The sequence below is a fragment of the Panulirus ornatus genome, chromosome 40, assembly GCF_036320965.1.
Source record: "Panulirus ornatus isolate Po-2019 chromosome 40, ASM3632096v1, whole genome shotgun sequence".
Classification (NCBI taxonomy): Eukaryota; Metazoa; Arthropoda; class Malacostraca; order Decapoda; family Palinuridae; genus Panulirus; species Panulirus ornatus.
Window position 1 is genome coordinate 12,881,108 of NC_092263.1, and position 17,455 is coordinate 12,898,562.

The 17,455-nt window shown below is 37.8% G+C and overlaps 1 protein-coding gene across 1 annotated transcript; it reads right to left on the reverse strand.

The window, feature by feature from the left end:
- Positions 1-1,043: 1,043 nt before the first annotated feature.
- LOC139761420 (U3 small nucleolar RNA-associated protein 14 homolog A) lies at positions 1,044-15,849 on the reverse strand. The gene is made up of 12 exons (XM_071685583.1): positions 15,624-15,849; positions 14,425-14,577; positions 13,336-13,495; positions 12,706-12,927; positions 12,235-12,377; positions 10,930-11,128; positions 9,894-10,010; positions 7,074-8,009; positions 6,724-6,869; positions 5,504-5,626; positions 2,916-3,006; positions 1,044-1,454 (listed from the first exon to the last, which is right to left on the reverse strand). Exons 1-12 carry the CDS (start codon positions 15,647-15,649, stop codon positions 1,146-1,148), a joined length of 2,625 nt encoding a protein of 874 aa, XP_071541684.1. The 5' UTR covers positions 15,650-15,849; the 3' UTR covers positions 1,044-1,145.
- Positions 15,850-17,455: the final 1,606 nt, after the last annotated feature.

Here is a 17,455-nt window from a genome sequence, read left to right on the forward strand (position 1 = left end):
TGAAGTGTTTTAGATATCTGGGAGTGGATTTTAGCAGTGGATGGAACCATGGAAGCTGAAGCGAGTCACAGGGTGGGGGAGGGGATGAAGGTTCTGGGAGCATTGAAGAATGTGTGGAAGGCGAGAACGTTATCTCGGAGAGCAAAAATGGGTATGTTTGAAGGAACAGTAGTTCCAACAATGTCATATGGTTGCAAGGCATGGGCTATAGATAGGGTTGTGCAGAGGAAGGTGGATGTGTTGGAAATTAAATGTTTAAGGACATGTGGTGTGAGGTGGTTTTATTGAGCAAGTAATGAAAGGGTAAGAGAGGTGTGGTAATAAAGAGTGTGGTTGAGAGAGCAGAAGATGGTGTGTTGAAATGGTTTGGTCACATGGAGAGAATGAGGGAGGAAAGATTAACAAAAAGGATTTATGTGTCAGAGATGGAGAGAACGAGGAGAAGCGGGAGACCAAATTAGAGGTGGGAGGATGGAGTGTAGAAGATTTTGAGCAATTGGGACCTGAACATACAGGAGGATGAAAGGTTTGCAAGGAATAGAGTGAATTGGAACAATGTGGTATACCAGGGTCGATGTGCTGTCAGTGGATTGAACTAGGGCATATGAAGCATCTGGGGTAAACCATGGAAAGTTTTTTGGGGCCTGGATGTGGAAAGGAAGCTGTGGTTTTGGTGCATTACACATGACAGGTAGAGACTGAGTGTGAACAAATGTGGCCTTTTTTATCTTTTCCTAGCACTACCTCGGCAGGGGGTGGGATGTTATTTCATTTGTGGTGGAGTGTCGATGGGAATGGATGAAGGCAGCAAGTTTGAGTATGGCCCCCTTCTCTCTTCCTTTTTTTTTTTTTTTTTTTTTTTTTTTTTGAAATGTAAGAACTGGAGGGGAGGATTTCCAGCCCCCCAACTCCCATCAACAATAATGTAATGCATAAATAGATCTTCAATAATGATGGCATTATGATTTTCGAGAAAGTAAAGGAAACCTACTATAACTTAATGATGGGATATTGTAAGCAATGTGATAAGTGAAATACAACAATTTGTAGATGTATGCCTGGCTTGTATTTAGAATATTACATGTTACATTTTAATACAATGAAAAATAGCTGTGCCAGTAACATGATTTATTTTATGAATACTTTTACTTTGAGTGTTTACACACTTTCTCTTGCTTTGAGGGTTTAGTTTTCTTTATATTTACTTGCTTTCCCTGTAACCTCTTTTGGTTCTCTGGCTTCTTGTCTCTCTTATTAGCAGTTGGTCCTTTGTAGTTATATTTCAACAATTCATCCTCGGTCATTGGCTCGATGACAGTGCCCATTTTGGTGACCATTGGTGGGGCCGTAAGTCTCTTGTGTACATTTTCTGGGACAAACAACCTCCCTACTGGTGCCCGAATTGATGCTTCAAAGTCTTTCACCCTGGTGAATGGGTAAGGCAACTCGCTTACCTGTAAAAATCATTGTTTAGAGGTGAATACAAAAAAGGGGTAATTATAGGTTTAGAAGTATGGAGAATTTCAGTCTCAGGTGGTGTACAGTAAGCCATGAGAGAATATAGTATCCCCAAGGATTAGAAACCTCTTAACCCCATCCCTACCTTCTGTAAGATAAATGTCTCTGACCCTTCTTTAACACCTACTCAGCAACAGTGGCCTATGGCTTAGCTTGGGTTTACTATCCAATGAATTAGCAACCTCCAAATGGCGATGAAGTTACCCCATGGCCATCATTATTGACCTGCTTCATGATCCCTAGAACAAGAACATCAACCTAATGGTGGTCAAGATTGGTTAGAGAAAGGCTCAACCTAATAGTGGTGAACATTGGTTAGAGAAAGGCTTTTGAAAGGAAGTCTGGGTTGGAAAACAATAATTCTGGGAAGATGCTCACCGTATTTCATAAAACAATGCTTACTTTTCTCTCCACTGTAGGTTCATCTCATGTTAGCTGTTAGCATGGAGAAGGAGGGTCAGAGAATAACTATCAACAACTGGATAAAATAAAGTAAAGACAGTACTTTGCAAGTCATCTCTTGGCACACTAGGATCCATTTTCCCACACTGTAACACCAGGTTGATCCTTAACATCTGGAGTAAGGTACTGTTAACAGGGTTAGACGAAAACCAAAGGCGTCTTGTAAATCTGAGGCAAAGATTGATTCCTTAGAAAGGTTAAGTGGAAGCTACATGCCCAAATTCATGGGCAATTAACTTATCCCTCAACCCTCATGAACCTAATTACCTAGCTCTTATTCACATTTACTCTCAACTTTCTCCTTTCACACACTTTTCCAAACTCAGTCACCAACTGCAGTTTCTCACTTAAATCAGCCACCAGTCCTGTATCATCAGCGAACAACAACTGACTCACTTCCCAGACTCTCGATCCCAGCAGACTGCATACTCCCCTCTCTCTCCAAAACTTTTGCATTTACCAAGAAGATAGTAGATTGAATGAAATATGCTTTGAAGTCATAAGGGCTGAACATGCAAGAGGGTGTAGGGTATGCAAGGGTCTCAGTAAACTGGAGCACTGTGGTTTACAGGGGACGACTGCCGTCACTGGGTGCAAGCAATGCACTGACACCACAGCCACTTATCCTCAACCATGCCCCACAGACGTTTCTGATGTTTCCCCCCTGCTACTTCATATGCCCTGGTTAAGTCCACTGACAGCACATCACCTGTATACCATATTGCTCCAGTTCATTCACACACCTAACTGCTTCTCCTGCCATTGTAAGGTATCATCAGGGACAAATAAATGGACAAGCAATAAAATAAACTGGAAATCATGATGGGGACAATTCAGGAATCACAAATAGGGATAAATTATACCATATATGCTACAAATCTAAAGAACAGCTGACACCTAAAGAATTTACAAATCTGTTAAGCCATATAACTCACCATAGCCTTCCGTAAGTTATCATGAACATCAGCCTGTTCATTGTAGATGACATGGCCCTTGCCTGAATCTTTCCTTCGAGGGGCTGGAACTCTGTAAATTAAATTTGGGTATTCCATAACAAATGGAGAAGTAAAATATATAAATATTCCTTTTATATTCATATCCAATAAACAGCAAATTTAAAATTCAAGAATACAAAAGTACCTAATTATTACTATTATCATTATTTAACGGTAGCAATCCTCTCCTCTCATTATTTACTTTTCCAAAAAAAAGGAACAGAGAAGAGGGCCAAGAGAGAAATTCCCTCTAAGCCTCAGTCCTCTGTTCTTAACACTACCTTACAAATGCAGGAAATGGTGAATATGTATGAAAAAAATAATAATATGGCAAGCAAGTATGAATATGTGCAGATGTCTGTGTATGTATATTTTATTCATTTTTATTTATTATATACTCAGTCGCTGTCTCCCGCGTTAGCGAGGTAGCGCAAGGAAACAGACAAAAGAATGGTCCAACCCATCCACATACACATGGGTGTGGATGTGGAAAGAGAGCTGTGGTTTCGGTGCATTATTACATGACAGCTAGAGACTGAGTGTGAATGAATGTGGCCTTTGTTGTCTTTTCCTAGCACTACCTTGTGCACATGAGGGGGGAGGGGGTTGTTATTTCATGTGTGGCGGGGTGGCGATGGGAATGAATAAAGGCAGACAGCATGAATTATGTACATGTGTATATATGTATACGTTGAGATGTATAGGTATGTATATTTGCGTGTGTGGACGTGTATGCATATACATGTGTACGTGGGTGGGTAGGGCCATTCTTTCGTCTGTTTCCTTGCGCTACCTCGCTAACGCAGGAGACAGCGACAAAGCAAAATATATAAATAAATTGTTATACATATGTATATGTATGTAAATGTGTGTGTAAGGGCATTTATGTATATATATGTGTATACGAGTAGATGGGCCATTCTTCATGTTTCCTGGAGCTATCTCGCTAACACAGGAAACTGATTAAGTATAATAGATGAATGAATAAAAAAATAAATATAATAATAACCCAAAAACAAATTTGTACGAAAGAACTACCCCACAAAAAAATTTGTATGAAAGTCCTGGTGTTACTCAGGACCTTTCTAAAGGTCTCTGTAGCCCAAGACTGCACTACTTCCAGTGGCAGGGAAATGAAGACTCCTATGGAGTGAGAACTTTCATGAAACTGTCCTCCCAGTGATACAGCCTTGCCAGTGACTTTTCATTCAAGGTGTAACCACATGCAGGTGAAGTGCAGCAACGCCCAGAAGACCTTAATATTTTTTTTTTTTTTTTTTTTTTCCATACTATTCGCTATTTCCCGCGATAGCGAGGTAGCGTTAAGAACAGAGGACTGGGCCTTTGAGGGAATATCCTCACCTGGCCCTCTTCTCTGTTCCTTCTTTTGGAGAAAAAAAAAAAAAACGAGAGGGGAGGATTTCCAGCCCCCCGCTCCCTTCCCTTTTAGTCGCCTTCTACGACACGCAGGGAATACGTGGGAAGTATTCTTTCTCCCCTATCCCCAGGGAATAAGACCTTAATATACATACATAAAATTTTGTTAATCATAGTATTCCTTGGTCCCTTTTATGGAGCTTGATGAAATGGAATACAATCTCATCAAAGGATTTTTTGCTTTTAACGAGTCCATCCTGTACCTGCAACTGAGAGTCTAACAACCACATAGTTGCAGAAGCCTTTGCACCATTGTAAAGGGTGTTGTGGTTATATAATACATAATGATAAAACCCATTTACCCTCATCTTCTGGGAAGCTTCTCACATCTGCCTTACTTGTCACATACGCCGTTACTGGGAAAAATTTATTTTGAAAACAAGTCAGGAAGTACAGAATTTTCTGCAACTTTACAATTTATTTTTCATACTTGATCACAGTTTTCCACATAGGTAGCTTCAGGAACAAAGAAATGCCTCATTCACTCACCTCCATTCTATAGCTGTAAAGTGCAATGCACCAAAGCCACAGCCCTCCTATCCCCAACCAAGTCCCACAGACCTTCCAAGGTGTAAGCATTACTTTTATAAAAAATCATCCTCTTAGCAATCAAACAACTATCCTAATGCTCTTAAATTCTTTAATCTTCTTTTATATGGCTTTATCTTACTTATTCTTTCTGTCAACCTCTTCTCTCTCACTTTCTCAATATTTTCATTCCAAATTGCCGTACCATCCTGACAAACCAATTCAAATTTTTCTGGTACTTCATTTCCTCTGCCCAGCTAACTTATCCCAACTTATGACTTTCAACTTCCCTGACTGAAAACAAACTTTCCTTCTCCAATACACTTGGTTATCATAACAGAGTAAACAAGTACAAGCAAAATAAATTCTTTACTTATTATCCATGGGCATCGGGAACAAGACAACTAAGTGGTGCAGGAGCAGTGAGGCTGGAAATCATAAGAGAAGGAATAGAAACATCCCAACAAGGATTTTTTTCTCTAATAACTCAATCATCTGTTCTTTATGTTGTTTTACTGTGGTGGGAAATGGCGAACAGGTACAAAATAAAAATAATCACAAACCTGAATTGCTTCTTCTTCCTATTGGACATCTTAATGCCAGGTCCAGTCCAGTCACCCCAACCAGGAAGGGCAAGGCTTATTGTCTTGGGTTTATTTCTCTCTTCAGCGGCAGCCTTCTCCGATCTGTTGGTGCACCCAAAGTATATTTAGATTTATATCCCTGAAACAGTATTCTAACACAAAGAAAGAAGAGACTATGGGTACGATGAAGAAAACACTGAAATCTCAAATGGCATAGAGCGGAAGTGAAGGCACAGTAGAATGGATTTCTAAAAGGTGCAAGAAAAAAAAATTTTATGTGTCTGACGACAGGATGAATGCAGTGATAGGTTATTCTGCAGCACAAACGCAGAGAGAAAGAAACTTATAGGATAAGGTTTTCTTATCAAGTTGGCAAGATCCATATATCAATACAGGTTAAGATACAATCATTCTGACAACTGAGAATGTAACATGAAGTTAGAACTTCATGTTTCAGCAAGCATCCATCAGTGAATTACATTCTATACACCTATGTGTCTCTTCTGTTAGCGAAGTAGCGCAAGGAAACAGACGAAAGAATGGCCCAACCCACCCACATACACATGTATATACATACACGTCCACACACACAAATATACATACCTATACATCTCAACGTATACATATATATGCACACAGACATATACATATGTACATAATTCATACTGTCTGCCTTTATTCATTCCCATTGCCACCCCGCCACACATGAAATAACCCCCTCTCCCCTCATGTGCGTGAGGTAGTGCTAGGAAAAGACAACAAAGGCCACATTCGTTCACACTCAGTCTCTAGCTGTCATGTAATAATGCACCGAAACCACAGCTCCCTTTCCACATCCAGGCCCCACACAACTTTCCATGGTTTACCTCAGACACTTCACATGCCTGACAGCACGTCGACCCCAGTATACCACATCGTTCAAATTCACTCTATTCCTTGCACACCTTTCACCCTCCTGCATGTTCAGGCCCTGATCACTAAAAAATTTTTTTCACTCCATCTTTCCACCTCCAATTTGGTCTCCCACTTCTTGTTCCCTCCACCTCTGATATCATAATCTACTTGAAAATAATTTGTTCACAGATTTTTGTGGTTTATGTTACTGGATGATACTAAACGGAAACCTTATTAAAATGATGCTGCCTTGATAAAACTCACCTAAATTCATCAATTAGGTAAGTTGACTTGACAAAACTAACCTAAATTCATCAACAAGGTAATCATCTGCAAACGCTTCACGAATGATATCCTCAGCATCTTCAACTTCTTCGTCCTCATCATCCAAGCCTTCATCACCTTGGGTCATAAGGTCTGGCATAGCTGTCATTAACTTTTTCGTGTCTACCTGAATTACAGGACACTATATGTTTAAATATCAAGAAAAGAATTGAGAATAAAAACAACAGTGAGTATTTTCATGTCCAAACAATTAAAAAGAAAACTGCAAAGATTTACTGCATGTCATTAATCATGCAACTCAAAAATGTCAAATAAAAATTAGTATATGCAATCTTGGCATATAAAAAGAAAAAGGATTCTTAAAACAAACCTGTAAAAATTTAGTGGGATCCACTTCCATTCTCTGACGTGAGGCATTTTTATGTGAAGCAGCCATGCTAACTGTTTTACTTGAATCCTCGACTGGTGTTCCTTTCTTAAGAATGTTAACAGTTTGTTGAAACTGACTGGTCTCATCACCTTGTATTAAATCCATGTCTTCTAGTGTCCTAAACCTCTCAGGTCTTTCATCAATATTGTCTGTCTCATTCTTACATGAAAAATCAAACTCCTCTATCTTAGGTGCAACACTATTGAATGAATCTTTAGCTTTCATTCTCCTTTTCCTTTTCACTTCCACCCATTTGGCATCACTCTTAAGACTAGCTCCAAGTTTTTCAAGTTTTCTTTTAACCCTGTTCTTGATCCCAATCTCAGCTTCATCAAACATCTCATCAATGCTTACCATTTCATTGGTTGCGTCATTTTGCACATTTTCCTCTTTTGTTTCTACTATCTTCTCTGTTTCCAATCCTTCTTCATTACCGATAGTCAAATTTACTTTAATTTTTCGTTTTGGCTGGCGCCGTTTAACATTCTTGCTAACTTTCACACTGTCAACTTCCCTCTCAGATTCCTTATTTTTTCTCTTGTGCTGCTGCTCCTTCTTTCCCTCTTTCTTTTCATCCTTCTCTTCCTTCTGTTCTCCCTCATCCTCCTCTTGCTTCTCCTCCTCTTCTTCCTTGTCCTCCTCCTCCTCCTCTTCCTCTTCCTGTGACTCTTCTTTGTCTTTTTCACTCTCTTTTTTGTCTAACTGCTCCTGGATTTTCTTTTCTGCTAGTCTTCGACAATTAACTTCTTCCCAAAACTTCTTAAACTTCATAAAACTTTCATCATTATCTTGATTCAACATTTTAGCCTTGTTCAAACTATTAATCCATGGGTTCATGGGGTTATATGTACCTGCCTCTATGGCTTCATCTCTTTCCTGAGGAAAAGAGTAATGTATTAATATGGAAAAGAAAGTAGAGTATCATTTAACATGTATACTCAAGGAGAACAACATGCTTTAGGTCTGAAAAAAGCGAGTGAACTCAAACAGCAGACTAAGAAAAAAGTATTGGAAGTGAACATTGTTCACCTCGTAATCTCTCCCCACATTTCTTAGGGGAATGAAAATGGGGGAAGACAAAAAGTTTCAACTGCATGGGATCAACATACATGGAAATCCCAACATTAATATTTACTATTAGTAAATAGTAAGAGTTCAAATTAAAATGTCAAAAGAGTTTACATAAAATTTCACAGATTTATGAAAGGAATACTTACATGCCATGTTTGATGAAAATAATTATTTAATGAATCAACAGTGATTTACAGAATCACTTAAGGAGAGTCTTCTAAAGACAACTCAACTTAACCTAAGGCGTATAACTGAGTCTGAGGGAAGTACCCAACTTAACCTAAGGCGTATAACTGAGTCTGAGGGAAGTCCCAAGAAACTGGGAGAAAACCTGAGGAAAACCCCTGTGTGGTAAGTCCTGGATCAAAAGGAGAAAGTCTGTGAGGACCTTTCAGTAGGATTAAGAAGACCTGTGAGAAGAGGTAGATACAAACATTTACAATCAGGGTCAAGTGCACTGTTGGGGATGCAATGAACTGCCATAAATGTACTTAATCTACTTGTTAATAACCCTTACCAAAAAGAGCTCTTGGGTTCCTGAAAATTATAAAATGAGTTATTTCTATTTATCTTCCATTCAGAAGTTATGACTTATCATAGTCTTTCCTACACAAAAATATGAATTACAATCCCATTTAGAGCATTTCTACATTAAGGAGCATTACTCACACTTTATTTTCATAACGTCTTCCACAAAGCATCTCTGTTGACCCTATCATAGAGTTTCTCAGATCTACTGATGGCACATACAAACCCCTCTCTTCCTCTTGAGTTTGTATAATACTAGTTCGTCAAAATGAACACCTGGCCCCATAAACCTGCTATTGCAATTGAGGCCAGATTGCACCTCCCTTATAAGATGCTCTGTGTATGCCAACACCCTCCCAATCACCACTCTCCCATACACCTTAGTTTACTCAGCAGACTAATACCTCTGTACTGTCAGTGTTCAAATTTAATCGCCTTGTCTTTATGTAAGCGTATACAGGCATTCTACCTGTCTTCATGCATCTTACCTTAGGCCATACAATTGCTGGCATGCCAGAACGAAAAATTAATAACAATGTCACCTCCTTTCTTTAGGGATTCAACGGCAATCACATCCACTCCCAGTTCCTTTCCCACACTTCATTTCATACAAGTCTTTCACTACCTCCTTTCTTTTCATCAAAACATCTGCCAAGACTCTTCTGCTCTACACATCACCGTATCTTTACACACTAAACCTGCCAACACATCATCCAATACATTCAGCAGTCCTTCAAAATACTTGCTTCATCTCTATTTCATCTTTTTTTCTTTTTTAGTCTATTACCATTTACTCTCTTGGTCTCCCCACACTATTCACCTTCCTCCAAAATGGCACTGGAACACTCTCATCTAATTTCTCATTTGCCCTCTGTTTCAACTTCTGTACCTTTCTCTTGAACTCCTACAGGAAACAGCATCACCACCCCATGTCAGCAAGGTAACAACAAGAAACTTATGAAGAAAGGCCATATCTGCTCACATCCATTCTCCAGCTGTCATGTGTAATGCAGCTAAATCACAGCTCCCTCTTATCACAACCTTTTTTTTCCTATGTATTCAACTTTCCATTCTGAAATCCATCCAAATAAAATACATGAAAATGACCTAACAACAATGTCAACTCCTTATTCATATTAACACTGGATTTGTTGGACTTACCTCCAGGTCTGCTGTTATTTCTTTCATGGTGTCATCATCCAAACTTGCAGCATTATCTCGGATCTTGGCTGTTAACTCACTGTACATCCTTTGGTTTTCCTTTAATGCTGCCATTGCCTAGAGAAAAAACGAATATGGGATTAATCAAGTCAATTACACCCAACTTAAAGAAAATAACTTACAAATCTTACAAAAATATATTATAAATTTAAATTGTACAATAAGGAAGCAAGTACAGTTATAAACTATAAGATTCTCATTAATAAGATTCTACAATTTCTAGATGAATGAAAAACATGTACTTAAAAAATTAGAAAAGACAGACAAGGGCCTTTTGAGTATGAAAATATATAGTAAGAGGACCATTCCTACTTTGCTGGTACCCAACTGAATCTACACAGGTCCTTAAAAAAAATCAGAATGTTATCCCTGACATCAATGAGCAGTTTCATCATCTACTTAGTATTCCAGACAATACAAACCTTTCCACATTTTCCCATACATCAAAACTTGTTCATCAATCTCATTACTTATCATCATCTGATTCAAATACTGTTGTTTCTGGTGATGCCCAATATTTCTCACTTTGCTTTGGGGCAAGCATCTATCATCCTATATCTCTTTCCATCTTTCCACATGATTTCTTGATTACCCAATCATTAGTTCTGAATTACTTTACTAATCACCCATTTCTTGTTGTTCAATCTACTGAAAATAGAAATCCATTATAGAAGTTGTACATTCAGCATTTACCTATCTATAATTACCCCTGGATCTCTTTAAAAACAAAGGCCCCTTGTGTTACTTAAGACTTCTTTCTACTTCCAGTAGAAGGAAAATGTGGATGAGACTGTATTCTCAATGATAAAGCCTCACCAAAGGTGGCTTTTCACTCGTGGTGTAGCCTCAATCAGGTGGATTTAGGTAATGCCTGCAGATTCAATGATTTACCATAATCAAAATTGTTATAACAATAAACAAAAGTTAAATTAGGACAATATGATGGTTCTTGAATTAAATACACAAAAAAATTTACATTTTTGTCCTTATTGGCACGAAAACTTTGAAGATGTGCCCACTTGGATTTCTTGTGACGGAGGGTCATTCTTTCTTGCACCCTTACAAGGTCCAATTCCTTCAATTTCTCCAATGCAGCCTCTGGATCTGTTTTTTGTAGCTGTTCTAACTCTGCCTTCTGCTTTCTTAACTTCTCACGCCGCAGTAAACGGTGATATCTGGAGGAGAGTTCCAAAATATTTAACAGATTCAGTAATTCAATTTAAGTTATGATTTCTACATATCCATGTCTATAATTTTCCCCTTTTCTGAAACTAAAACTTTTCTGAAAGACAAAGTATGGAAAATATTATCCCTCAATATCTTAATGCTCTTCCTACCTTAACATGGTAGCATCAGGACCAGACAAACAATGGCCTCATTTGCATACATCCACTCTCTAGCTATCATGTATACTCTACTGAAAACCAGAAACCACCATCCTCAGCCCAGCCCCTCAGAATATTCACTAGTTCACCTTGACCTCAATGGAAAATGTTTAATAACTGAAAGCTTGGATCTGGAAATATATTCATCTACATCTCTGATGCCTGCTCCAATTGGAACTCCTTCAAAGGGGTGGCCACCACAACAGAGTCTCCATAACTAAAGAATTCTAGAGCCACTTCTAAGCCTTTAGTGCCTCATCCTTAACAGGCCACAGGCAGAAGGCAAGGGAGCTGAGATCATAATTCTGACTGAAAGAGCCAACCTGAGTGATCTGTGATGTTTCTGATATATTGAGATGAGTGATGATGCCTTACTAAGAGAACAGCTGTCAAAATTGAAAGGGGTAAAGGGTGACTAAGGAGATGGAAGGATGGAGCCAAATAGGCTTTGGGGTATCAGGGCTTGAACATTCAGAATCAGGGCTAAATGGAGTAAATGAGATAAAATAAAGTGGATGAGAGTGGTACATGTTATTAATAGGCTGACACAAGGCATGTTTTCATTTCAAAAAATAGAAGGCAGCATAGTCTGTGCTCAACTAAGTGAGTGTAAGAACGAACTCTCAATAAATGTTTAAAAGAAGCTAGCCAATACCTATCACCTGCTCCCTTGCTCACAAAAGAGTGAGAGCCTCAAAGAGGATGCAGCCCAACTACTGATGAGCTTTAACAGCATTCTACTTTTTAAGGTGATAGTGAAGCTACTGTTGTCTAGCTTTGTGGACAATTCTATGTCATATGTTACCATGGATAAAGAATGGATGGGAGTTTCAAGCACACAACCTAAGCTTCTAAATCTAATAAAAATGCAGATGAAATAGCAAATCATCACGCACTTCCTGCTTTTACTCTTGTTCTGCATCATTGCTTTTTGTTCATAGCGCTGTCTTAAAACCCTCTGTTGCAGCATCTCACGATTCTTTTCCTTGATTTGCTGTAGAGATAGGGCACGTTTCAATGCTCGATCCTGCGCTGTTTCCTGTAATATCAACATAAGAGTTAGTATTTTAAGTCTCCCACACAAAAAATTGCACATTTTTTTTCACATCTGCTACCAAATTCTGTATAATCTTGTAGTATTTACTGTATCCACTAAATGAAACTAGTAGACTATTAGGGTGGACCAAAGCTTGTTTTCTTAATCAGATAATATCGTCCTCATATTACAAAGGGACAAAACAGAGCAAAATGGAAGAATAAGAAGCCAGTAAAACATTGTATGCAAAGATAATCACTAACTAATTTATTAGGCATCTCTTTCATATCAACAAAGGACATATACATTTTTCCAGCAAAATGATACATACTGTTTTCTCTTTAACAAGCTTAGCTCCCTGTAGAAGGGAATAAACCTCTTGCTGAAGTGGTGTTTTTAGCTTAAGTGGCTCCACCTTCTCAAGAGTCTTAACTCTTAAATCCTCATGATTCAAAGGAAAGCAAACCTGGTCTGCTTTTCGACGAATATCCACCACTTTTGCCCACTTGTTCACCTCTGTTGCCACTTTTTCAAAACCTGCTGCTCGTTTTGCCTGCATACAAGAAATTTTTTGATAAAAGCTTTTTCATAAATGGATATCTATAAAATACAGTGGCCATCAGATATCAAATCAGCAGAGTGAAGTACGAAGAAAAGCTGATATAACTTGTCAGAGAAAAATAGAAATTATACTAAGATGGATGGACAGTCAAAAAAGTGCAACATAATTTTCTGAAAGAGTAGCTGACAAAACAAATGGTATGAGTTACAGAGGAGGTAAGGATGTGTAGTAAGAATGGATACATAAAGAATGACTCAAAGGATGTATACGAATGCGACGGGAAGAAGCACTAGCCCACAAAAAAGAAATGAATTACAGGTAAAGTGCATAAAAGGAAACATGAATGAACCCTCTAAACTGGATAGACGTTAATATCTGAGATAACATTTAAAAACTAACCCTTCGAGCAACAGTCTTCTCAACAGGCTTCTCAAGAGTCTGCAGCTTTTCTCTTGACTTTTCTATTGAGGGGAACTCAAGTCGCTCCAGGATATTTTTTGTGTCTACAACAGTCACACCTCCCCCAATTAAGGTGCGCACATCTCGTTTTACTTCAGCTCTGAAACACCACACAGGAAGACAAAATCAGTCTCATTATTATGTCTTTTCATGTTACAGTACAAGGTAGTTCATACGGTAACCTCTTCAAAATCCCATAATTGTGGCCTAAGTAGGCACAAGATTATCAAATTACCCATTCTTAAAAAAAAATTGCATATAAATATCCACTCTTTAGGAACAGCTTCTGCAACCTTAAACCAACCTGTTACTACTAAGCCAAATGACGAAGGTGATGAAATGTTACAAATTAATCAAAAAGAGACTGTGATTGCATTTTCTGAGGAGCTTTTCTGAATTAACTCTCTATAAACCTTGCTAGCAGTAGGATGTGAACATACTTAGACAGCACTTTTCCCTCAAAATACTGTACTACTGTACACCACTCTCGGGAATATTATCAGATTATTCTTTCACTACCATTTCACACCAATTTCAATTTCACTCATACAAGAAGTCTCTAAATTAAGCTAGTATGATTTACTGCTAGATTTTCTATTGGTGAAACAGTATTCACCTTAAAAATGCAGTAGCTTGGTAAGGAAGAAAATGCTTATGTCTTTATTTAGCTTTAGTGTCCAGTAGCAATGAATGAAGACAACCACTCAGCAGTGGTTCTTCAAATGATGTCTGATGCAAAAATACATGATTGCTTCATTAGTAAATGAAAACAGATAATTTGTAGGTAGGAACTTGAATGTATGGCTATGAGTCTGGGTCTCGCTATGCACATCTTATGAGAATCAATGTTAAGATTCATCATTTTTCACCAAAAATATTTCTATGAATGCAGGATTTGTTAGTCCACCTTATGTGCTTAAGTTGACCACACACATCCAACGAATGTAAAACACCCATCATCCAAAACACTAAATGCTTTTATCATAAAAGTATGTGCTAAAACGACATATAATATATCAAATGACTTACCTCTTCTTGCATATCTTTTTCATGTCAAGAAGAAGACGAGTATGGGACTTTTCATCCACCACTTCATCATCCTCACTACCCACAAAGGTGTCATCTTCATCTTCAATTGGTGCATGGGACACGAAAAGCTTCTCCTCCTCTTTCTCCTTCAAACTGAAAGACACAATGAATTTAACAAATATACCTTAAAGGTCCAACAAACTTTCCACACAATATCAAGCAGATGTAGGTACCATAATACTGAAATCACACATAACCTAATGCAGTTTCAACCTACACCAAAAGCAGACAAACTTTCCACACGATATCAAGCAGATGTAGATACCATAATACTGAAATCACACATAACCTAATGCAGGTTCAACCTAAACCAAAAGCAGAACAGTTCGGACCATGACTAAAGTCGGAGACCAAAAGTCAATATGATGTTCTTTCATTTCACTTACATTTTACTTTGATAATATTGACTTTCCTGGAAGACCAGGATATATGACATTGCATTATCGCAATGGAAATGTCAAACAAAAGTACTATATATGCATTTCATTGACCCTGAAATCCTCTCGTATATAAGTGAATTCTAATAGATTGTGGAGTTTCGGAATAATATAAAATATCCCTATGTACCTTTTTAACTTTTTAACAAAATACCTATGAACTCAAACACCAGCATCTACTTTACAATTAATTAATGGGAAGGTTTAACCAATTCCTCATCAATATGGTAGAATCATGCAGCTAAAAACGGGCAAAATCATACAACTTTATCCCTTCAATTCCGGTTTCACTTTTTGTTAGTATATCGATTTACACGATTTACAAACTGAATAAAGTTCTACAGAATCTAAACAATAGCCAGGAGGATCATCTTCAGTCATGGCAGTTCACAGAACAGCCGTGTGCAAACGTCCTTCAAGCTAAACGCAATGGCATTCGCAGATTATTCTGGGATGCCGTGAAGATTCCTCCTGTTCTAACTGGTAAATATGGTACCACTTCGAGCACTCTGTGCATAAAATCGATGGATCGAATCGATAGATTTCATTTGTATAAGCCACCGGATAGGAGTACTCATCCTCTTAGGGCGTATACCATCGCTTCACAGACAAAAATAAACTATGGGGGCAGAAACTGGACAATTATCTCTAGAAAATACAAAGGCCATGATGGTATTCTGTCTTCTACAAGTGTTTACTTACCTTACAGTTGTGGTGTTAAGTTTCATGTTGATGACCTTTCAATATATCTTTTATAAGTAACTTGATTCGAAACTTCCTAACCGCCAGTTCCAAATATGTACAGCACTTCCTCTTTCCTTCTACGATAAATTTAAAGTTAAATACATTCTCCACGTCATATAAATCTCAATCTCAATTTCTCTATTTTCCATATGTTTCCACCATGTTGTTCTCACGAAAACAACTCACTCAAGATAAATCCGAGTCATATAAACCAAATATCTTAGATTATTCTCATATCTAATTATTCTGTGATATTAAACTCCCACAAAAAAATGTCTAATAATATTTGAAGAATGTGATAAAATATTTTTCAGAAAAGGTATTTCTATTATGTCTTTTGAGAAGCATTTACTCAGTTACTTAATACGTAAGAAGACAGTATCCGAGTTCGACAGTCGTGTTCGGGGAAGGAGTCCAGAAAAGGGAATTATGGATACATTTTCTCACCGGATGATGGTGGTTCAATTATAGACCAGTTTAGGTGCAAGGAGCAACGTTCACCAATACGTAAGAATCGGATATCAATTTGACCTGGATGGTGCCATATATGTTTGCCTAATATCGTGGTTATTTATTTTTTTTTATGTAATTGCTAGTGTTCACGTCATCTGTAACATGACTATTCATTTTTTTTTCTCATATATAAAGTCCTGCCAGTGTACATGATGCTCAGTTATGCATATACGTGTAATATGTAAACTTAAGAATATTGCATGTGGTTAGTGAAATAATATCTGAAATGTAGTATGTTTGCAAAATGAAATCACGCCCGCAAAAACACATTATATTTTCTTTTTCTTTCAAACTATTCGCCATTTCCCGTGTTAGCGAGGTAGCATTAAGAACAGAGGACTGGGTCTTTGAGGGAATATCCTCACCTGGCCCCCTTCTCTGTTCCTTCTTTTGGAAAATTAAAAAAAAAAAAAAAAACGAGAGGGGAGGATTTCCAGCCCCCCCGCTCCCTTCCCTTTTAGTCGCCTTCTACGACACGCAGGGAATACGTGGCAAGTATTCTTTCTCCCCTATCCCCAGGGATATATATATATATATATATATATATATATATATATATATATATATATATATATATATATATATATATATATATATATATAATTGCCCTTATTTTAAATCCCCTTGTTGTCTTGGGTGGATACCAGATGGAACCAGATGACCTGACCCATATCTTACCCTCATCATTAGCTTGAAAAACTTATATATATCTGGAGACTCGCCCCCCTGCGCGCCATTTGTCGAGATACATAAAGTAAAAATAAAAATATCAAGGTTACCCCTCTTCACCACTGAAAAAAAAACAACGCCATGATTCCATTATTTTTGATAAATTATGCATTACAAGCCATATCTTTCTGTGCTGTTTCCAGCAATATCTTCCTATACTGCTCCAGTAACAGTTACGAATTCGGGCAAGTGTGTGAATTCCAGTCATAAATTAGAATGATAAAAGTCCATCATAATAATACAAATTGAAGGGTAACTTACTTAAATCTACGAAATATGTATTCATTACAGCGCCTGCGATTCACATAAACCTAACTTGATGATCGCCGTGATTTCTTACGAACTATGATGGCGTGAAGTTGTATGATGGCCGGAATTGGTAATCAGATGGAAACTAGTTAGAGTATTGTACACTGACCTTATATAGACTGGGGATAGATGCTTTAAGATCTAAATAAGACTTAGAACTGCTACTGTATTAGCATGATGTACGAGTGTGATCGAAGCATAGTCAGAACTGCTGCTGTATTAGCATGAGGTACAAGTGT